At 39.9% G+C, this 24,008-nt stretch overlaps 1 protein-coding gene across 1 annotated transcript in view; it reads left to right on the top strand.

Annotated features, from left to right (window-relative positions):
* The window catches only part of ANOS1 (anosmin 1), a 191,056-nt gene that overhangs the window by 20,361 nt on the left and 146,687 nt on the right, over nucleotides 1-24,008 (top strand). Inside the window, exon 2 of the mRNA XM_032790052.2 lies at nucleotides 14,554-14,601. Coding sequence (XP_032645943.1) covers nucleotides 14,554-14,601 — 48 coding nt within the window. The remainder of the gene's footprint in view (nucleotides 1-14,553; nucleotides 14,602-24,008) is intronic.

Genomic DNA, 24,008 nt, shown 5'->3' on the forward strand with positions numbered 1-24,008 from the left:
GTTATATGAGTTGGCCATTTTTTTGTGTGGACTAAGCTAGTTATGTTGTCTGGTGTTCTTGCACCTGTTCATAATATTCATTTATTGAGAGCAATTTCACCTGTTTTCCATGAACATAAGAACATAAGAACAGCCACACTGGGTCAGATCAAGGGTTCATCTAGTCCAGTATCCTGTCTTCCAACAATGGCCAATGCCAGCTGCCCCACAGGGAATGAACAGAACAGGTAATCATCAAGTGATCCAGTCCCTGTCGCTCATTCCCAGCTTCTGGCAAGCAGAGGCTAGGGACACCATTCCAGCCCATGCTGGCTAATAGTGTCTCTCCATAAACTTATCTAGTTCTTTTTTAAACCGTTATAATCTTGTCCTTCACAACATCCTCTGGCAAAGATTTCCACGGGTTGATTGTGCGTTGTGTGAAGAAATACTACCTTTTGTTTATTTTAAACCTGCTGCCTGTGAATTTCATTTGGTGACCCCTAGTTCTTGTGTTCTGAGAAGGAGTAAATATCATGTCCTTATTTACTTTCTCTACACCAGTCATGATTTTATAGACCTTAATCATATTCCTCCTTTGTCGTCCCTTTTCCAAGATGAACAGTCCCAGTCTTATTAATCTCTCCTCATATGGAAGCCATTCCATACCCCTAATCATTTTTGTTGCCCTTTTCTGAACCCTTTCCAATTCCAATATACCTCTTTTGAGATGGGGTGACCACATCTGCACATAGTATTCAAGATGTGGGCGTACCCTGGATTTAGAGGCAATATGATATTTCCTGTCTTATTATCTATCCCTTTCTTAATGATTCCCAACATTCTATTACGTTTTTTGACTGCTGCTTCACATTGAGTGCATGTTTTCAGAGAACTATCCACAATGACACCAAGATCTCATTCTTGAGTGGTAACAGTTAATTTAGACCCTATCATTGTATATGTATAGTTGGGATTATGTTTTCCAATGTGCATTGCTTTGCATTTATCAACATTAAATTTAATTTGCCATTTTGTTGCCCAGTTACCCAGTTTTGAGTGATCCTTTTGTAGCTCTTCGCAGTCTGCCTGGAACTTAACTATCTTGAGTAGTTTTATATCATCTGCAAATTTTGCCACCTCGCTGTTTACCCCTTTTTCTAGATAATTTATGAATATGTTGAATAGGACTGGTCCCAGTACAGACCCCTGCGGGATACCACTATTTACTTCTCTCCATTCTGAAAACTGACCATTTATACCTACCTTTTGTTTCCTATCTTTTAACCAGTTACAAATCCATGAAAGGACCTTCCCTCTTATCCCATGACAGCTTACTTTGCTTAAGAGCCTTTGGTGAGGGACCTTCTCAAAGGCATCTGAAAATCTAAGTACATTATATCACTGGATCTCCCTTGTCCAAGTGCTTCTTGACCCCCTCAAAGAATTCCAGTAGATTGGTGAGGCATGATTTCCCTTTACAAAAAAACATGTTGACTCTTCCCCAACAAATTATGTTAATCTGTATGTCTGATATCGAAGTTACGCTTACTGGCCTGTAATTGCTGGGATCACCTCCGGAGCCCTTTTTAAAAATTGACATCACATTAGCTATCCTCCAGTCATTTGGTACAGAAGCTGATTTAAATGATAGATTACAGACTACAGTTAGTAGTTCTTCAATTTCACTTTTGAGTTCCTTCAGAACTCTTGGGTGAATACCATCTGCTCCTGGTGACTTATTATTTTTAATTTCTCAGTTTGCTCCAACCTTCTCTAACGACACCTTAATCTGGGATGGTTCATCAGACTGATCACCTAAAAAGAATGGCTCAGGTTTGGGAATTTCACTCACATCCTCTGCTGTGAAGACTGATGCAAAGAATTCATTTAGTTTCTCCTCAATGACTTTATCATCCTTGAGTTCTCCTTTAACATCTCGATCATCCAGTGGCCCCACTGGATGTTTGGGAGGCTTCCTGCTTCTGATATACATGGTTAATTCACAGGCAGACAAAAAGTCATAAGCTATTGTGACATCTAATTAACTTTTGCACCATTTCACAGTTGAATTTAGAGTACACTTTGTAGGCCCAATTGTCACAACAGTGTCCATACAAATACAAGAAACAATATATTAATTAATGACATGTAAAATGAATTCCTTGAGTGCCATCTTAATGCATCATCCTCACATCATTCTCCACAGTTCAAGGCCAGAATTAATAGATGAACCTTGAACCAATAGAATAAGCTATGTCATGAAGATAAAATCAAAGCTGGTTTTGTTGGGCCAACAGAGAGAGTGAATTCCATAGTCAAGCCAGGGCCATTTTCTGAAAATGACCTGCAACCTAGCAGCTAGAGTTTGAATCAAAGGACAGAGCATTAGAAGAAATTATTCCAGATGGTCTTATCTCCCACAATGGTAGACTGCGGGAGTAGTTGCCTCTAAGGTAGCCAGAAACCACCATTCAGGACATTTAAATCAAGATCAACAGTTCAAATTTAAACCAGAAGTGAAATAGGAACCAGTTTATAATTATTACGGTAACGTGCATCCAGATTCAGAAATATCCCCAAATTGTAAACCTCATCAACAAATGCAAATCCCACTATTTGGGGGTGGATGTCAATCCTTCATACCTTTAAGATGCTTGCCCATACCTATTGGCATACATCTTGTCAGGATGAAGCCTCAGACAAATCATTCTCTTCCAAGCCTCTTTCAGTGCCAAACATGAAGAAAGCAAACAGACCACACTTTCCAGGCGCAGTGGAAAGGATAGATACATTTAAACGTCATCAACGTAGTGATAGTATTGCAACCCAACACACCTCATTATGTGTCTTACCAGCCTCATACATGCAGGAAGATTGATAAAGTGGGATAAAATGGGGAATAACACATTAATGATGTTAGTCATATTGCTTAATGCGATACTGGAAGGTGTTCAGATACTACAGTGATGAGCATGGTATAAGAATCGGAATAGAATAGAATGGGATGAGGGTTCTTGGGCAGATAAGAAGTTGCCTAACAGCAGTACCTGGGACCTTCCAAAGATGGAGCCATTGTAGCATTATATAATGCTACAGGGTTGGATGATTTAAGGAAAAACTACTGGTCTGTGGTGTCAAGCACTGCTTAGCAAAAGCTACAATATGCTGGAAAAAGGGAATTTGAGTTTATTTGAATTTTCTGCGTTTGAGCATAAGTTATATATATTGTGTTTGTGTGTTAGGAAGTTTGTCTTGAGACCATGGAAAGAATATATAATTCAGTTGCAGACTTGAGAGCTGGTTCAAAGAATTCCATATCCAATTCTGCATTTTTCAGAAGCCATTAAAATGCTATGGATCATGCAGAGGTCTAAACTGAAAGATGGCTTTGAGATCTAAAACATTACAAAGTTTCCAACAATTAGAGCGCAAACGAGCTTGTTTATTTTTTACTTCCTTTACCTGATGCTAAAAACATTTGAAACACGACTTGTCAGTAAATGATTCCTCTGCATACCAGTTACACCACAGATGACCGAGGATGTGTCAGTGTCAAATAGTTCAGTCTTGTCCTGAAGGGATAGATATTTTCTTTTTATAGTACGTCCTCATTTACCAGTTGTTAGACTGTCCTCTGAGCCACTGATAAATGAAAGGCTTTCTGATTTCTAAAAAGCTTTATCAGAATATGATAGAGAGAAATTCTAACTTAATTCTTCCTCTGATTTCTGCCACTGAAAATCATTATTATAGAGTGATTTGGTAGCTCCCCGTACTTCAGGCTTGCATAATAGTTACCATTCTGTTCCATTGTTTTAACATTTAACATTTAACATTTCAGGTTGATTTCTTTTTTTCCAGAATTGGTCTCTGGTTTTATTTCCGGATAGATGATTTTTTTTTCCTGTATGGTTTCAGCAAAATGTTTCAGGTGTATTGGCATGAGAAGGGCAGGAAAAGGAGAAAAGAAACACCTTTCTAATGATCAGAAAATGACGTGACCGTTTAAAAACAGCTAAGGCATTAAGATGAGGGATAGGGAGAAAGAGTGTAACAACTGAAATTTGTCCTGGAAAAAGCCCTTAGGGAGGAAAAGTGTCTTTAAGTGTTCTGGTGAAAACTGGTTTGGAATTGACTAAGTCTTTGAGCCTTTGAAAATAGCCCTTCACGCACAATACAGTTCTGGGTTTACTCTTAGAACTTTTCCAAATATTCAGAGTGAAGATGGGCTGTGCTGTAGGTTCACACTCAATTATTTGGTTCCTGAATTACCACAAATTGGTTAGGATTCATGTCCAAACCTTTCTGGGAAACTGGTAGACCTGGTAGATGGGATGCTTCTCATCCTCATCCTGTGTTCTTAATGAGGCAGGGTTACTGTGGAAAAGAATTAATTAATTAATTAAAAGAAATAATTAAGGCGGGCATTGTAATACATATGCAAAAGAGAGCCATATTAAAGTTACATGGGCTACTTTAATATTGGCGTTTCCCAATTTGTGAGAGCTTTGTTTTTCAACTTTAATAATATTCTCTTAGCACACTTAGCAACCTGAGAGACAAGTGAAGCACCCTGTAGTACTAATATTCTGTATATGCTAGTTGAACAGAGTCCATGAAAGTCATTTATATGGCCACCATGTAGTACGTTGTATTTAGCATGCTAATTGATGAAGTATAATGAAATAAACCAAAGGTGAAAACTTGCTGAGTTTAACAGAGGCTTGGAATTAAATTGCAATACTAATAGCTAGATTGTGCCAATAGGCTCAGCCCTGCAATCAGTAATATGGCCAACCCAAACACATGGTGATAGAATCTTTCTGCTATACAACACTATCATGTGCTCTTACATGCCATATATTTTATAGATAAACTATTTTAGATCACCACTGTTTCTTGTATACTTGGCTCTTCAAGGGCATGAGGTATTGGAATCTGAACCCTGTCATTGATCCAGGAATGAATACTGCCCAAGCTGAGCCTCAGACCATTGTAATTTCCAGAGGAAAATGTCAGAGTCTGGAGGAATGATGAGAAATTTCTCTTGTATGTTGATATATATGGGACAGCACATCCCTCGTCCCACGCTGCTTCCCGCAGCCCCCATTGGCCTAGAATGGCGAACCACAATTGTCCTAACCTGTGGATGAGGCAGGTAAACAAACTGGCCCGGCCTACCAGGGGGCTTACCCTGGTGGGCTGCATGCCAAATGTTGCCAATCCCTGTTTTAGATGCTACTCAGCTATTTGGAGTATTGGAAGTAGTTTTGGGAGAGATGGATTAGTGGGCAAAGCGCAGGTGAGTGGAGTACACGATAAATACATTTTATCCCAAGTATCTTTGCAATGTACCACGAAATCCATAATTAATTATATTATGTATATTATATATTGCTGTTGTACAATCGAAGATTAATATATATTATCATGTTTTCCTTTACAAAAGCAAATTAATTTGCAATATAAGTTGCACACAAATGTTTCCCAGACCTGGAACATTGCTGAACTTTTAAATGTATGTAGTTTATGGCTCAGTCATACTTTAATGTGATTACTAATACAGTCCAAATATGGCTGCTATATTTTGTGAAATGTGTGTAGTTGTTTTTCGCTCTGGTACAAAAAATATTTCCAGGAGGTTACATCCTGGTAAATTCTAGATGAATGTTACTTTGCTAGTTTATTTTTTCATATCTAGTGAACTCTATTGTGCACCTTGACAGAAAAGCTAAAGTGGAAGCATTATGTATCCTGAGGAAATATAGTTTACAGAAAAGTGCACAGTAAGCCAAATCTTGGTTTTCTTATTCATGTAAGTAGATTCTTTGACTTCAATGGGACTATGGACTTGAGGAAAGTAAGCAGGGTTTGTCCCAATGCATATTAAATGCTTTTGAATATGAGATTCCATATTCTGCCTTCAAGTTATCATTATTTGCTCTTGGTTCTTTGTCTCATACTCCTTATTGAACTTTATTTTAAATCTAAAATTTTCTTTCATAATGTGACTGAAACTGCTGCTGAATAAAGTAAAACTTCATTGATAGGGGATGACTTCTAGAAAGTGTCGCGGAGTAGTTCGTAAAACCACAAGAAGGCAGTCATAACTCACAAGTGCTGCAGAAATGGAAAAGATTGTCTGTGCTCATTTGTTTATACAGCTTTGTTTTTCTAGTAGTTTTTTGTGTCCATTTATAGTAAACGCTGGTAGAAGGAAGAAATATAATCTTCATTAAAGGCCTAAATTAAACCATAACAATGTATGGTATATAATTTTAAGACTACTGATCTCCTGTTCATTCTTCTGTTAATGAGGTTTAGATTTTGACAGCTGTCTCTCTAGGTGATTATTAACTATGATGGCCAGTGAAGAAACACTGAGGTCTCTGGAGTTTTTGTAGCACTAGATCTTGACTTTATTTTTTTATTAAATCACTCAGAAAAGTATTGATCAATTTTATTTTGCTGGCTCATATCTTTTTGATGTGTTATGGGTTGTAGCTTTACAGATTTCACTGTAAACTAGAATAAACACAGTCTCTTAGGTATGTCATAAATAGATAGCTAAGGATTAATGTTTCTTTTACCTGTAAAGGGTTAACAAAGGGAACCAAACACCTGACCAGAGGACCAATCAGGAAACTGGATTTTTCAAAGTCAGGGAGGGAATTTTTGGACTCTGAGTTTCTGTTTATCTCTCGCTTGAGAAGGTATCTTTCTATGTCTTATACGTCGTTACAACATTGTAAGATTTATTCACGTAGAAAACAATTAGGTTTTATGATATTTGGTGATTTAATGTGTGGAACTTGCTGGTGTTTTCATAATGGATATCTTTTGAATAGATGTTTTTCATATTTTTTTAAGCAGAGCATGTATTGTCATCTTGATGCAGAGTTATATTTATGTTTATTTCTTTCTTTTTATATAACGTTTTTCTTTGTAAGCTTGTTTGAGGTTTCTTGGGTAGGTTAGGAAAAGGGAGGGAATTTCTTTTGTAGTTACATCTACGAGAGTAGCTTGCGCACCAGGGAGTGGTTGGGAGGGGAGAGATAGTCTCTCTGGTTCCTTGTATTTGGTTGTTCTTTGTGGATAAGGGACATGGCTTCTTATATTGTATGTAAAAGTTGAATCGCTAAGGTATAGCCATAGGAAAGTCTGGGTTGGAGACCAGAGGGGCCAAAACGCTGGAATTTTTGGATGGTGGTCAGCCGGAGACAAAGCTAAGCTGTAATAAACTTAGAGAGTTCATGCTAAGCTACTCCCCCCCCAATTTTGACCTGTCCCTAAGTAATTTGGGAGAAAGCCTCTAGCATGGGTAAACTTACAAATCTTTAAAATTATTACAGGAATACTTAGATCGAAAATTGTACATCGGCGGGGATATCTCTTACTCACTCTGCCTTCCTCACCTACTCGATAAAAGTTGAAAACATTGATACGCAGTCTTGCGCTCTGAGCACAAGAAATTAGGCGAACTTTCTAACATACAGACACGTTCATAGTTTGACCATACTCTTGGCATTATTTTTCTATAAGGTATGCGCGGCTTCTTAGATGATGTAAATGCATAGTCTTTGTAGCATATGTTTGCGAGTATTTAATTTGTTTGTTCTCTATATGGATGCAATTAGTTTCACAATCATTTACACGTCAAAGCTCATTCTACTGACAAGCAGAGATCTTAGCCACCTCTTGGCGTAGCTGGAAATCCAGGTATATTTCTGCGTAGTGACTAAAGTTCTCCTTACTGTGGTCGGTCTCCTCTTGGCAATTGCTCACCTTAGTGATACTTCCCCACAGTTGGGTACAATCCTGTGATTGCGATCAGCAGTTGGAGGTTTGGAGGCCGCATCGCCCTCTATCAGGTTCAGACGGGGCCTGTGGATTCAGCTGTCTTAGTATCCTGTAACGCTGAATATGAAGTAACAGCTCCCGTGGGCTATTCACCATGGCCTCTCCAAACCTCTTTATCCTCACCCAGGATTCTTCTCCTGAGGTCTATAATGTTGTTCTAATCTCGGCCAAGTACCACTCTCACTTCGCTCCTTGCACTTCCAAGAGCACCCACACCCTTGCTCCGTCCCCTCATCCTTCTCCTTGGCTTCCTCGCCATGATGTTGGTCCATTTTAAACTCAGTGACCTGATTAGCGTGCGCCCTGATTGGCTGCAGGTGTTCTAATTAAAGTAGCTATTTCCACTGCCTTCTAGAAAGGTCTTAATTGGCTCCAGGTGCTTTGATTAACCTGGAGCAACTGCCATTTGGTTGCCATGGTCCTAGGGATTTGTTTAGCCTGGGGCTAACATATCTGTTTATCAGTACTTTACTGTAGCCATCTGGCCTTGCCCCATCACAGCAGCTTAGGTAATTGTAACATAACTATGGGTTTTGTTCAGAAATCAGTGTATTTCATTTTGCTTTGAAGGATCATACAGTATAGAGAGTTCTCCTACTCAGAGCAATAGATGCACTCCAAATATGTATTCCAAAATACGGACTACCATTTTGGATTTCTTCCCAGGGAACCTCAGCCTGTGGGTATCAATCTGTGGAGTTTCCTAGCAATGCTTTTGGGTGTTCCTCTGCCCTCCCCATGACAGATGCCTGGGGACCAGCCCCTAAAGCCACTGTATCCCTGGGATCTGAGCTTATCTTAGATGGTTCTGTACTCATGCAGACCATTGTATGCAAGCCTTGTACCTTCATGCTGACTCTTCCAAATGCTGCCCTGAGAATTATTCTCAAGAGGAACAAGCAAGTAGAAGCTAACACTGTCTATATCCCTGGGTTCAGCTAGGAAAGAAGCCCAGGTTGTTCACCAACTCCCTCCTTGCCATCTCCAAATGTGCAATGCTGGATCCTACCTCCTCCCTTTCGCTCCAGTCAAGTAGTTCCTGCAGGATTGGAGTCTGCAGGGGAGGCATATCACAGAGGCAAAACTCTCCTCCTCTGCAGTGACAAGTTCCCTTCCATATGTACGTGAAAGGGAACATGGGGCCCTAAGCAGGACTCCAGGATCTGGCCTTGTGGGTTTGGGTCTATTACATGCAGCTCTTCATTGATTTTCAGCTTAGTAGTAAATACAATAATATTTTACTGTATGTTGCCCCACTTAACTTAAAAACCTACTTGATTGCCCCCACATGACCTGCCGAAGAACATTTTGTGAAAATAGGAGTTTGATATGGATCAGTAGTTAACAAATCTGTTAGGCTATGTCTACACAGCAATAAAACACTCATGGCTGGTCCTTGTCAACTGTCTTGGGCTTACGAGGTTGCAAAACTGTGGTGTAAATGTTCAGGCTTGGGCTGGAGCCCGAACTCTGGGATCTTGTGAGGGAGGAGGGTCCCAAAGCCCAGGCTCTACTCTCAGCCTGAATATCTACTCTGCAATTTTTCAGCCTCATAGCTCAAGTAGGATGAGCCTGAGTCAGCTGACACAGGCCAACCCAGGGTTTTTAATTGCTGTGAAGACATTCCCTTAGTGTCAAAAGAGAGTTTCTTGAAGAGAGGTCTTGCAGAAGCTTCTTTAATCTGGCATCCTGTGATTCGCACAGAAAAACACTGAGAACCTCAACAAAAGGCAGGTCCACTATTTGCTTACTGGTCATCAGTGGCCAGGAAGGACATGTGTCCTTAGTGGAGAAACTAGACACTGTACAGACAAGGACATGCCCTTACACTGGGTTGGAAAAGATAAAGAGCTCTTCTGGGCTTGTGTTGTACTAACAAGGCACACCTGCAATGGTAGAAGAGAGGGTAAACAACAGACAGTGGGACCTGGAGGGGCCTAGAGAGCCCTGCCCTTCCCCACAAATGGTTGAGAATGTGGGAAAACTATGCCTGTTACAAAGGTTTTTTTTAAAAAAAGCCTTAGAGAGGATAGAGGCCAGCTGCTCTGCTCAAGATGGAATCGGAGTGGTGGTATAAGTGGGTGGCAGAGATGCCACAAGATATGAACCAATCAAGACTCTAACTTCACTTCCCAACTGATGAAGGAATTATGCTTCCTTCTGAAGGTCAAGTTCCTGAAAACTTTGGTATACCAACCACAGATGGATGGTTTAGTAGAGCAGTTTAATAACACCTCGAAAGGAAAGTTAAAACGCTTTGCTAATGACAACCCTAAGCGGTGGGACTGGGTACTTCCACCAGTCCTTTTTGCCATTGGGGAAATCCCACAAACCTCTACAGAGCTCTTCTTATTTGAGTTTCTGTATGTCTGCCAACCACAAGGCATCTTGGACTTGCTATGAGAAGGGTGGGAAGAGCAAGATGTTAGTGCCTTATGTATGACTCAATATATCTGAATTAAGAGAGAAAATTAGAAACATAGGGATGTTCACCAGGGAGAATTTGAGGAAGGCACCAACCCTAAGAAGATCCACTGGGATGGTAGTTCAAGGAAATGTTCAGGGAACTGAAAATATGACTATGCCAGGCAACCATATAATTCAACCCTAATTTTTCCTGGAAATTCATACTACATACAGATGCTTTGAACATCGATCTCGGCACTGTTCTCTCACAGGACTTTGGAGGAGAAGAAAACCCAGTCCTATACCTAAGTAGGAAGCTATTCCTTAGATAAAAGTCATACTCAATTATTGAAAAGGAGGCATTAACGATCAAATGGGTGGTAGATGCCTTCAGGTTTTACCTTTTGTGTAGCCACTTCTCCCTAATCACTGATCTGAATCCACCGTATGCTGGATTCAGACCATGAGGGACAAGAACCCTCTTTTAATGAGATAGTATCTGAGTAGAACACCAGACCACACTAACTCTGATTTCTTGTCACAAGAGATCGGTGATGGGGTCAAACTCCCAACCCCCTTCCCTGTGAACGGCCATCCCATCATGAGGGGAAGGGTATGTGAAGGGACATGCCCTCACACTGGGTATGAGGAGGCTAATGAGCTATTCTAAGCCTGTGATATGCTAATAAGGTGCATCTGCAAGGCTTGTTGAACTTGGAGGAGGAGGAGGAGTCTAAAAGGGGAAACTTAGCACAGGCGTGTACTAAACACAGATAGCTAACTTCTTCCCTATGCAATCTGAATCCCAGTTTCTGCAAATTAGAGAAAATTAAACGGGTGTGGAGAATGCTATTCCCTGTTCAAATGGATTTATTTCCATATTCCTGAAGATGGATTGCCTGTCATTTTTGGTTAGGTAAAAAGGAATCCCCAAGACCCCATGAGAAATTCTCATTGATGTATTTATGCTGTACATGGAGTTATATATGCAAACATCATAAACACAGTTAATTAGTAAGTGAGTGAGTGGTGGGAGAGTGTTATATCAGTTAGAAGAAATTGCTGTTTCACAGCATATAAATGTTTAGGCTGCAGAGGTTGCTGACAGGTTAATAAAAAATATTGGGAATAAGATGTCTGTATGAGCTGCATTTGTAGTGTTGTAAACTCATGCCATCCCCTTAATGTTTGCCTTAGCAGTAGCTATTGATCTGTCTACTCAGTAGCTCTGTTTCATGCAGGGGACAGGTTGTCATATGAAGGACTTGTTTCTACGCTTCTCTCTTCATTTATGGGGCTTTCATTTTTGACAGAAGAAGCTTTTGAAGAATAGGAGTTTCAATCAAAAGTGAATCAAAGACTGCAGAAAGGAACAGACTTTCAAAAATGATAATAGGGATATAGGGATTTTCATATTAGATCAGACAAGTGGTTCATTTAGCCCAGCCTTTTATCTCTAGCAGTGTCAGGTATCAGATACTTCAAAAGAAGGTTCAAGAAACCTCATAATGGAAAATTATGGAATAAGATGCCAATGAGGGAAGTTATTTTTGTCATGGCTTGCCTCCATAGCTGGCAGTTTCCAGTTGCTTTGGAGGGATATTGTGATAATACTTATTAAAAATACTTCCCTGTTCCATGCCATGGATAGAAACAAGGTTCTTGAACCTTTCAGTGCTTTGCATCTTACAAATCCTTTGATCTGGCAAGGTGCTAAGAACTTTCTATACACTGCTGGATTCCCTCTGTTTCCATTTACTATGGAGTGGAAGGCACAATCCCCAATGACATTACTGGCTGGGCAACTCGATAGTGCAGTGTGCATGCACACCTGTCGGAAGCAAAGCATCTAAATATCTTTGTTAGTTTCTTTATAAACATTTGTTTTTCATGTTTTCATCAAAAGCTTGAATTATGTACTTGTAATATTTCCAAGGCAAATGGCTTTGTCATCTTTCACTTTCTAATCACTTGCATTTGAATTTTTGGTTCATTTGTTTTAAAATTCAGAAGGAAATTTTCAAAGGCAATCTGGCCTTAAATGTACAGGTCAAGTACAATGGTCAGATCATGGTCGCATTAAAATCAAGGGTAAAATTCCCACTGTATTAAGTGGAACCTGGATTTGACTCTATAAAAATACAGATAACACAAGAGAATCTAGCAGGTAGAATCTCCAAGCTAAAATTCAAGAATTCAGATACTTTGAAACATAAAGTTCTATCCAGATGGGTTTTCATTTAAAAAAATCACTTCTTGAATGTAAATGTTATTTGTATTAGTCATTTGCAAAGGGAGAGGAATCAGGGTTTAGAATTCTAGTTTCCATATTGTTCAAATGAAGCACTGAAAAATTGCTCTTTCACCTCATAAAGTACAGTATAACATTCATGTTAGTTTGTACGCAGCTGACTCTGCTAAGTGATGGTTTTATGTGGCCCTAACTTAGAATTGTTTTTTAATTGAACACATACTAGTTTACAGTCGGAAAATGCAAATGTTTGTAGATGTAAAACATTAAAAAGAAAGAAAGCCATCCATCTGGATATTTGTTGAGGTATTGTTCAAAGTACCAGATACAATTAAAAAACAGGAATGCTTTTTTTGTTTCAGTAGAAGGGGCTGTCTGACTAGGAAATAAAACAATGTCATTACTAATCTGTTATTGCAATCATTGCTATTTCTGTTACTTTTTTACGTGAAGAAGTAAGAAGATGAAAGTAGCACGTAAAATATTGCTTTAATATTTCCAGTGGCTAGATTCGTAAAGGGAATCAATACATTCTAGAGTGACATTGAGGATAACAGGGGCTGGACTAGATGACCTCCTGAGGTCCCTTCCAACCCTGATATTCTATGATTCTGTGATAACACTAAAGCATTCCCACTCATGTGTGTTCTTTATAGAGATCCTAAAGTTTTATTTCAACTATTTATGTCTTTTTAAGGGGTTGTGCATGACTTCTGTTTTTATATGTAACAATTCTTGTGTCTATAAACATTGTAGCTAGTAAAATTCTAAAATAATCACAGCTAAATATGAGATTATATGTATGAAGCAGGAGTTTTATAGTAGATAATTGTGAAAATGAAAAGGCAAATGCCCATAAAATATTGAAATAAAATTATGTGAATCAAGAGCCTTTTAAGACTGCTACTAAAATGAGCTTTGGTTAAGTGGAATACCGGTTGCTCATCTTTATATATATCATCTTCTTAGATATTCTAGCAAATAGCTGTGATGCTAAAAACATTTACTCTGCCATAATTCTTGTTAATTCAGTGTTTTTAGTATCTCTCCCTGTACTTCATAATGGGCTGATCCAAAGCCCGTAGAAATCAATGGACACATTTAAAGTGACTTCAGTAGGCTTTGGATCAGGTCCAGTATGCAGGTCCAAATTCAGAAAGTGTATGTACTGTGTCCCACCACCATTCTCTCTCTGTTTTATTCACATAAATGTGGAAATCAATGTTTATAATTCAAGTCCTAGCCAAGCAAAGTGCTTAAGCATGTGCTCAGCTTTAAACATGCAAGTTGTCCTGTTGATGTCTGAGACTATTCATGTGTTTTCAATGCTTTTGCTGTATCAAGGCCTTCGTGTCTGCTTTAAGGGAAAAAATTGACAAAATGATTTTCTTTCCTGTGCTTTTATCCACAGACCCCACTATGCAGATTAGGTGAAAAATAAGAGATGAGATTTGGGAATTTTAGGTAAACTTACACCCCTGGGGGACAAAGGACGGTAGTGGTTTTAATCCACCTTTGCATTTTATCAATCGTGAGCTACTTTGGGGGCTGTAGAGACCCCTGTCATAACTTAGATGCCCTAAGATCTTGTCAGAGTTACACCAGCCTCCCCTGTCAGCTGGAGCACTGCCTTGAATCTCCACAGTGCTGCCTGATATGCTCTGACACATTCCTTCTGTTCTCAGTTCTGCCCCTCAGCATGCCTCTACAATCAGTGCTGGGTGAGGGAATCCTCAGAAGGCAGCCTTATGGCTGGGTTCCCCTGTGCCTATGCTGGGGGAACTCTCTCCCAGTTGTAACCAGGGCTTTTAAGGGACCTTTATGCCATGCTAAGCCTTTTACCCAATGTAAAGGGGCCAAGGCACGGATGAAGACCTCACCTAATAACAACTAAACAATTGTCAGGATTGTTACTGATACCGGGTTTATATTGTAACAGCAGTTTCCAAACAGAATTAGAAGAGAAGTTCAGCCTAAAAACTGATGGCATGATCTGGGCAATTTTTAATGACATATTTAGTATTAATATATATATTTTTCTTTTTCTTTTGCAGAACAATGGCTCCCTTGTTTGGTGCCAGAATCATAAACAGTGTTCAAAGGTACGTGCTTCTTTAACTACCCAGAAGCTTTCACTCTTTTTTTTTTTTGGAAATGAAACTTGTCTTTGACTTTGAGAAACTTGTCTTCTGAAGGAGCTGATAAAGTTTTCTTCTGAAAAACACTCGCTATGATAAAACATAGTCTTGTGATCTTTATAGGCAGATAAAGCACCTAGAGAGCCATATCCTCTGCTGGTGGAAATGGGAATAGGCCTATAGCAGAGGTGGGCAAACTACGGCCTGCGGGCCACATCCGGCCCATGGGACCCCCCTGCCGGCCCCTGAGCTCCTGTCCTGGAAGGCTATCCCTCTGCCCCTCCCCTGCTGTTCTCCCTCCCCCGCAGCCTCAGCTCAGCTTATTGCACCGCCAGCCACCGGTGCTCCAGGCAGCACAGTAAGAGGGCAGGGGAGTTCGGGGTGGTGGTCTGGGGTTGGAGGTGTGGATAGTGGGGTTGAGGTGGTCAGAGAGCGGGGAACAGGTGGTTTGAATGGGGGCAGGGATCCCGGGGGGGCAGTCAGGAAGGAGGGGGGATTGGATGGGTGGCGGAGGGCAGGCAGGGGCAGAGGGTCTGGGGGTGGTCAGAGGACAGGGAGCAGGGGGTGGTGGATGAGAGCAGAGTCCTGGGGCGGCTTTCAGGGATGGGGAACATGAGGGGTTGGATGGAGTAGGAGTCCCGGGGGCTGTCATGGGCGAAATGGGGGGTGGGGGTTGGACAGGGGTTAGGGGCTGGGCCATGCCTGGCTGTTTGGGGAGGCACAGCCTCCCCTAACCAACTCTCTGTACAATTTTGAAAACTCGATGTGGCCCTCAGGCCAAAAAGTTTGCCCACTCCTGACCTATAGCAATCTGGAATTATGCCTGTGTACACTGACTGAAAATCTGACCCATAATTTCTATCTGACACAATGTTTTAGAAAAGTGAGTGAAGCAGCCAATCTTGTTAAAGTGTACGTCCAATAACTCTGAAATACTCCAACATTAGATGTTTCATTCAGTTGGATGCTTAATATACAGCATAGGATTGAATTTCTTTGACAAAATTCTTTCACAAATCCCAGTGACTCTACTGTTACCCTTTCTCAAGATGACTCTTTGACCCCAAAAGCTTAGGGGGTAAGTGAGCTGATAACCAACTGATTTTGCTGGACAAGAATTTTGCTAGGTTGCCTGGAGAGAAGCAACAATGCTTCAGCAGAGTTAGAGGGTTAAAGTGGAACTGCAGGGTCTAGTCACTGACTGCTCTTTTCATAAACACACAATGTTAGATGCATCCATTTCCTACCTTAGTAATTCACCTGAAAACCGTGAAGAATGGGCAATGAGAAACTGTGGAAAAAAAGTTACAGACCCTAAATCTCCATGATGATGTAGGCTTACAATAATTTAGGCATTGAATCATGTAGTGATCTATATTTGTTGTTTATTCCCTGATAGATTTGCTATAAATGGGATCAAACCCAGTAGCATTATAATGGAATAGATCACTTACTAAAGAGGTGCATTGGTTAGTTGACATAGCTGAGTGTACTCGGTTTTATGAAACCCAGACTTCGCATACGCAAAAAGGTTTGTGCATTACTGTTTTAATGTAATCTGCTTAAATGTTGATGCTAATATTAGCTCTAGCATATGGTGAATCTTGGTATATATTGTATCAACATCTCCACAGTAAGAATTTTAGATCATGGAGGATCTAATCCAGCTCCCTTTGAAGACAATGACATTTTTCCAGTTGATGACACTGGAGGATCAGTTCCTTATTGAGTATGCTGTTGCATGAAAATCAAAATACAACACAGAAAGATTATTAGTCTTATCAATGATAAAAATGCTATATTTGTAAGTTACATTGGCTGCACATGAATAGTAGCATGTTGGGATCAGAAGAAAGAATGAAAAATATTCCTACTATAGCTCTTCTCATTTTCAATACTCAGCCATCCTGAATTCTCAAGGAAACAGGTTCTACTTGTTACACTGTTACAGAGAAACATCACCACCCATAAAAGAGGTTCATTCAGAGTAAGTGATACATCATAATTAAATCACCTCCTTAAGAACGTGCAGGGACTTTCACATCCTTTCAATGATCTTGATGTCGCTTTCCCTTTTTATTATTGAGGCTGATACTGTACCTTTGCTAATCTCTGAAAGAAACTCACTGAATGGCTTTTGTCTGCATGAAAAAGGAAAGAAAGAAACAAAAATGTGGCCCAAATGCTAAAACAGGGCAGAGGTTAAATGAACGTCCATTTGAATCAGTGCCAAGTGCATAGCAGCCATACAACATATATCTTATCTAGCATGAATTTGAGGGCAACCTTTAGATTGAATTACTGTCTTGAAAGGAATGAAAGACTGAATGTTCCAAGTTAAGATTTTTTTTTAAACTGAAAACATGACTATTATTCACATTGTATATTGCTGAATGCTTAGAGTGGACATGATAGCTTGTCTTATCATATTCTAGTAGGTAGGAGGGTAACAGAAATATTTTGCATAGCAACAATAGGTTTGGCATTTATAAGGAAAATAAATAAATGTGTACTAGACTGTATTCTTAGTGGTGCTGAGTCCATGGGAAATGGGATTTCCCAGAAGGTTTTTGCAGCAGGATTTACCCCATCATATTTTAAGTATCAGAGGGGTAGCCGTGTTAGTCTGGATCTGTAAAAGCAGCAAAGAATCCTGTGGTACCTTATAGACTAACAGACGTTTTGGAGCATGAGCTTTCGTGGGTGAATGCATGCATCTGACGAAGTGGGTATTCACCCACGAAAGCTCATGCTCCAAAACGTCTGTTAGTCTATAAGGTACCACAGGATTCTTTGCTGCTTTTACCCATTGTATTTTGTAATTTATAATTAAATAGATGGGGTACATAAAAGCTGAGATTTCAAAGTAGTGTGGGGGATTTTGCCAGACATCTTCTCTCCATATTCCCTCCATTGCTCTGGTCATCTCAACCAGAGTGTAAAATGAAGACAATTTTTGAAGATTTCAGAACAAATTTTTAAAAGTTCACCACCCAACTTTCACAGTGCGCCTTTAGTTTTGTTCCCACAGTCCTTATGGGCACAATTTTGTGGGGCAAATAACTATAGGCACAAGCAATGGCAATAGATGTTACCTTTTACCTTGTTAGCAAATGTGCTCAGATAATTACACATTAAAATGACGTCATTTGCCACCACAACTATTTGCTTCTCATATATGACAGAGAAGTTTGTCAAGAAATCATGTCAGTAGCACATGACATCTCTCTGAGAGACTGTGTGGTTAATTCATTGATTTATTTTTACATTCCATTCTTTAAATTCATGAAGTTTTTTTAATCAAATCTGTAGACAATTTTAGAGAAAAAGGAAATTGGGTAGTAAGAACAACAGATTTGAAAGGCATTGGAATGATCAGGCTCCTCTCTTGTGTTTTGTACTTGTGCATTCCTTACCACCTAGATGTTTTACAACAAATATTTAACTTACAGTTTCCTAATTATTTAAAATCCATTACGTAGGATGAGAAATGTAAGAGATAAAAGAGAACAATTAGGTCTTCCACTTTGTCTCCCCATGAGGATTGTTCCCCTATCTTATATTTTTCTAGAGTTTTCTTCATTGTAGGGAAAGAGCATTCTCTCCTGTGGCAAAACCTACAAGTGGGAGCTTTGAGGAAGAAAATGCCTCTTCCCCCAAATCATTCTGTCGGGGGGAAACTGAAGTTTTCTCCTCATTGTAAAGGCCATGGATCCCTGTTTTAGCCTCTGGTTGATCTAGGATTGGCCCCCATGACTCTTCTGAATTCCTCCTAGTAGTAGCGTGGCACAGCTGAAGATTGAGTCCATAAACCTTCTACATCATTTTGTGTATATGTAGTAAACTTTTTGCCAGTCTAAGGAAATATTGTGTACATCTTTAATGCTGCTGTTTTTCTTTTTAAGGAAGCTCTTTATAAGTTCAACACAGTAATTAATAAAATACAATGGAAATTCATGTTGTTGATCTCAGTAACTCTGAAGTTACAGCAAGATATTATACCAATATCCTCTAATACCAATGTGTGGGATAGTCTTGGTGGCTTGAAAACAGGAAATGTAAATTGAATATACCTGAGAACCATTATTTTTTTTTCAAAGAGATGCAAATATAATGACAAAATTGATTACAGTTCTCACAGAACCAACTATAGACCAGTTATCTCAGTTTCAAATGACCATTTATTTTTTGTTATTTTAATGGAACAGGTCACAAAAGCATGATTATGAATGCAAGATATGTACCACTGGTTTCATATATATATAATTTAATCTAATAAGATATCTCCAGTGACCCATTTCACAAGATAAAACTGAAGAGCACATCTGAAGACACTCTCCTACTTGTATATTAATAGATGGGCAATTTCAAAACTGTTGGTGGCCTTTTATAATCATTAAGACAATCCCCATAACTACAGAATAAATAAAAATAAATAAATTACTATTATTCTTTGAACACACCCACTGCCAGCATGGACTCCGGCATCTTCATTTTGGATGCTGGCATCTGCATAGATTTCCATGGAAGTCAGAGGGACTCCATGGGGTGTTGGAGACTGTCTGTATGGATCTCATTGCAGACCTGAGACAGCAACTGGTAACATGTCCGATGATAGAGATTGCAAGCCTGAACATTCTCTCACTGAAGTCAATGGGAGTTTTTTCACTGACTCCCATGGGAGAAGGATTGGGATCGGTTTATTGTTTTAATTTCCTGTTATCATTTCTATTTAATTTTCCACATTTTTTGTTTTCTTTGTTAGAAAATATCCCCTATATATTATGGTTTGGTAATTTTGCTTTTCCTTTTTCCTAATTTCTCTTTCCTGTCTCTTTTAATCTTGCCACTTTCTCTTTATGGAAAGACAGTTGTTAAATGGTAAAGCAGTCACATACATACAAAGACTTCAGAGTCCTTATATCAGGTTCTTAGCAGTATGGGTGAGTTTACTGGCTTGAAAGTCCCTCTGGAATACATCCCCAGCTTGGATGGATCATTCAGTCCTTTGTTCAGAACCTCAGTTTGTGAAGAAGTTACTCCAGAGGTAGGAAGCAGGATTGGAGACAAACAAGATGATGCAGCTGCCCTTTATATTCCTTTTGCGATGTGGCTTATAATTCCTGTGTTCCAAAAACAAGGTTTACAGCACATGCCGTGGAAAGGCCTTAAAGTTCTGTCCGAAAGCATACCACATGCCTTGCTGACTCATAAGATGTATCGCCTAGTTCCTTTCAATGGGTTCGTTGTGCAGGTGATGACCCTTCATGGGCCATTGAACAGGCTAGGCAGTGCTGATGCCAATCTGTCTGGGGGTGTCACCCAGAAACACAGTACAAGTTGAGAAATACAGATATACCCTACATAGCTGTAATTCATAATACAAAGGTGATACAAACATATAAAAAAGATTATCTTACTTGGCAAATTGTAACATTTTTGCAGATATCTTACATGGCATATGTCAAGGGTTTTTCCCTACTTTGAACTTTAGCGTCCAAAAAGTGGGGACCTGCATGATCACTTTTAAGCTTAATTACTAGCTTAAATTTGGTAAGCTGCCACCAGCCAAAAATATAGTGTTTGGCAAACTTCCTGTTCCCCCAAAACCTTCCCTGGGGAACCCAAGACCCAAACCCCTTGGGTCTTAAAACAAGGAGAAGTAAACCATCCTTCCTCCTTTCCCCCCGCCCCCACTTTCCCCTCCCTGGGTTGCCTTGGGAAGCTACACAGATCCAAACTCCTTGGATCTTAAAGAGGAATTAACCATTCCCTTCCTTTTCCCCCCACCAATCCCTGGTGAGTTTAGACTCAATCCCTTGGATTCCAGAACAAGGAAAAATCAATCATGTTCTTAAAAAGAAAGCTTTTAATTAAAGAAATAAAAAGTATAAATTATCTTTGTAAAATCAGGATGGAAAATGCTTACAGGGTATTCAGATTCATATAGCCTAGAGTGACTCCCCGCACCCACCAGCCTGAGATTCAAAGTTACAGCAAACAGAGGTAAAAATCCTTCCAGCAAAAGACACATTTACAAGTTAAGAAAATAAACATTAGACTAATCCTCCTTGCCTGGCTATACTTACAATTTTGAAACATGAAAGACTGATTCAGAAAGATTGGGAACACCTGGGTGTACGTCTGGTCCCTTTTAGCCCCAAGAGCGAACAATGAACAAAACAAACAGCACAAACAAAGATTTCCCTCCACCAAGATTTGAAAGTATTTGTCCCCCCGTTGGTCCTCTGGTCAGGTATCAGCCAGGTTCACTGAGCTTCTTAACCCTTTACAGGTAAAAGAGACATTAACCCTTAACCATCTGTGTATGACAGCATATCGGTCATGATTCATCATAATTTTAAAGTATTGGTATCCATAATATCATGAACTGTTTCACATACACCATACAGCGTCACACTGTCCACCAAGGTGTCAGAGAGAAAGAAAGTCAGAGAGGAATCTTGGCAGTTTGTAACTACCAGAATGTCACTACCAGGACACAGGCAGTCTTATTTAGCAGTCAGAGTAGGAGTTTAGAGCCCTGACAGGTCAGATACTAGCAGATGAGAGTCTGAGATATGCCAGAGGACAGACCAAGAGTCAAGTGTCACGAGGTAGGCAAAGGCAGGTTATCAGGAGATCAGAGTCTGGCAGTAGGAGCAGGTAGTGCAAGAGAAACAGAACTAAACTGGGGTAAACTAGTTTCATGGACAACTTCCTGTTCTTGTGCTTGGTTTAAATAAAAGAAGGAAACCAATCAGGACCCCCAGTATTCTGCCACTCAGATCCCTGGACTGGAGCCCTCTGTCAGAGTTGAACTTCCAGTTCTGGTAATTGTTAGCAGGTCACTGGGTGACAGGTTGGTAGAACCCTGCATGGATACAAAATTTGTGTCCGCATCCAACCCATGATCCACCAAAATGATCGATGGATTAAAAGCGGATATCCATGGATTTGCAGCGTTTTACAGGTTGGAACTTATTGGCTCATAAGAGACAGGTGGTCTGACATTTGAGACCTGCAGTCCCTGACAAGAGACAAGAGGTCAAGGCAGAATTCAACACAGCTGGAAACAGATGAGGCCATGCAGGTTGTGGCCACCAGAGAGAACAGATGGAATATGGAAGCTGTGGACGATATCTCTCAAGATCCAGCTCATCCTATGGATGGGAGCTGGGCCCAACCTTTAAGAAAATCCAGCTTATCCACAAAGAGATCTCCAATTATTCAAGGAAGTCAGTTGATCCTTATTGGGGATTTGATACTCAGAAGAATGAAAGGAACATTCTGTAAGAAACTGGCAGGCAACAGGAGCCAAAACATGAGACATCACTCTAAGGTTGGCTAAGCTTCTGGAGCTTTTGGGCAAGGATCCATTGGTGGTGGTTCATGCTAGCACTAATGACACTACATTGCAGTATAGCTCCCGGATAATGAAGACTTTAGGGAACTCAGAAGCATGCAAAAGAAGAATGTCCAAGTGATCTTCTCAAGATCCTTCCTGTCCCATAAGTGAAGGAACGCAGAAGATTCTGGAAATGAACCATGGATGAGGTAAGTGGTAGAAGTTTTTAATTTTGTGGGACATTGGTCCACCTTGTGTGGGGAGAGAGGGCTGTACAGTTTGCATGGCCTCCACCACAGTAGAAAGGGAACTAGTCTCCTCAGGGACATGCTGGGTGGTAGAGTAGTCAGGAGAATGTCAAACTAGTAGCAAAGGGGAAGATAAAAAGTGGGATGATATGAGTACTCATTTAGCATAAAATTGAGATGTTGAGAATAAAATTTATTCAGGAAACCAAAGGATGTGAAGAGAAGAAATTCGTTAATTACCTACACACCAAGGCTAGGAGTCTGGGTAACAAACTGGAAGAATTGGAATTTCTCTTTTATGACTACAGATTTGATCTAGTTGGTATCACTGACACTTGGTGGTATGATTCATATATTTGAATGTTAAAAATCAATGGTTATAACCTATCTGAAGGATTGGGCTGGCAAAAGGAGAGGGGTATGACACTCTTTGTAAAAAATGGCATTACCTGTTTCTGAGTCACTGAAAACTCAGAAGAAAATTATCTGGAATACTTGTTGATCAATGTCCTAGCAGATAAAGCACAAGATGGGGTATTATTATGTGTCAGTTACAGATCACCAAGTTATACCAGGGAACAGGATAGCTTGTTCTTTATGCACCTATCTATAATGCATAGGGGAAAAACCTGCATAATCATAGGGGATTTCAATTTGAGTGACATACATTGACAGTCTTAATGCCGCCAGTATGAAAACATCCTCAGAATTTCTTAACAAAGGATGACAAATTCCTAACTCAAAAAGTGTTGCATCCAACATGGAGGAATTCTATATTGGACCACCTTATCTTGATGAAATTGACAGGAATTGGTCACAAAACAAAAAATTAATGGTATCTTAGGCACAAGTGATCATGACTTGATCACAATTATAATGTGCAAACAGAATGAAGTCCAAATCAATTAAAAAAAACAAAACTACTTGGTGCTTCAGTCTAGTAGAAAAGGGTATAACATGACCCAATGTCCGGATGTTAACGCTAGATTAATTCAGTCTGGAAATAGGGCATACATTTTTAAAGTGAGAGTAATTAACAATTGCAGGAGTTCTCAGACTTTTGTACTGAGGACCCCTTTCACACAGCAAGCTTCTGAGTGCGACCCCCTTATACACTAAAAACACTTTTTTATATATTTAACACCATTATAAATGCTGGAGGCAAAGCAGGGTTTGGGGTGGAGACTGACAGCTCACGACCCCCCATGTAATAACCTCACAGCCCCCTGAGGGGTCCCGACCCCCAGTTTGAGAACCCCTGAACCACTGGAACAATTTAACGAGGGTGGGGTGGATTCTCCATCACTGACAAATTTTAAATCAAAATTGGATGTTTTTCTAAAAGATCTACTCTAGGAATTCTTTTGGGGAAGTTCTATGGCCTGTGTTATACAGGAGGTCAGACGAGATGATCACAATGTTCTCTTCTTGCATTAGAATCTATGAATCTAAACTTGTGCTCTCCTAGACAAAGCTGTGGAAGTAATCAGAATAGTTTGGCTCCGGGTAAGTGATCCACCTTGATAACCGAAGTAAAAGTAACAATTTTCTATTGAGAACTGGGATTTTTTTCTGCAAAGAAAGGGCATAAAATTGTAATTCCATCCTGGGATATTTTTGACATGAGCATGTCAGTATGAATGGTAAATACACATTCAATAATTATTCAAGAGACAGCCTATAGTAGGCTAAATATGGGTATGTCTACACTGCAGAAAACAAAACAAAAAACATGGTACTGAGTCTCAGAGCCCAGGTCAACTGACTCGAGCTTG

The sequence above is a fragment of the Chelonoidis abingdonii genome, chromosome 1 (genome assembly GCF_003597395.2).
Source record: "Chelonoidis abingdonii isolate Lonesome George chromosome 1, CheloAbing_2.0, whole genome shotgun sequence".
NCBI lineage: Eukaryota > Metazoa > Chordata > Testudines > Testudinidae > Chelonoidis > Chelonoidis abingdonii.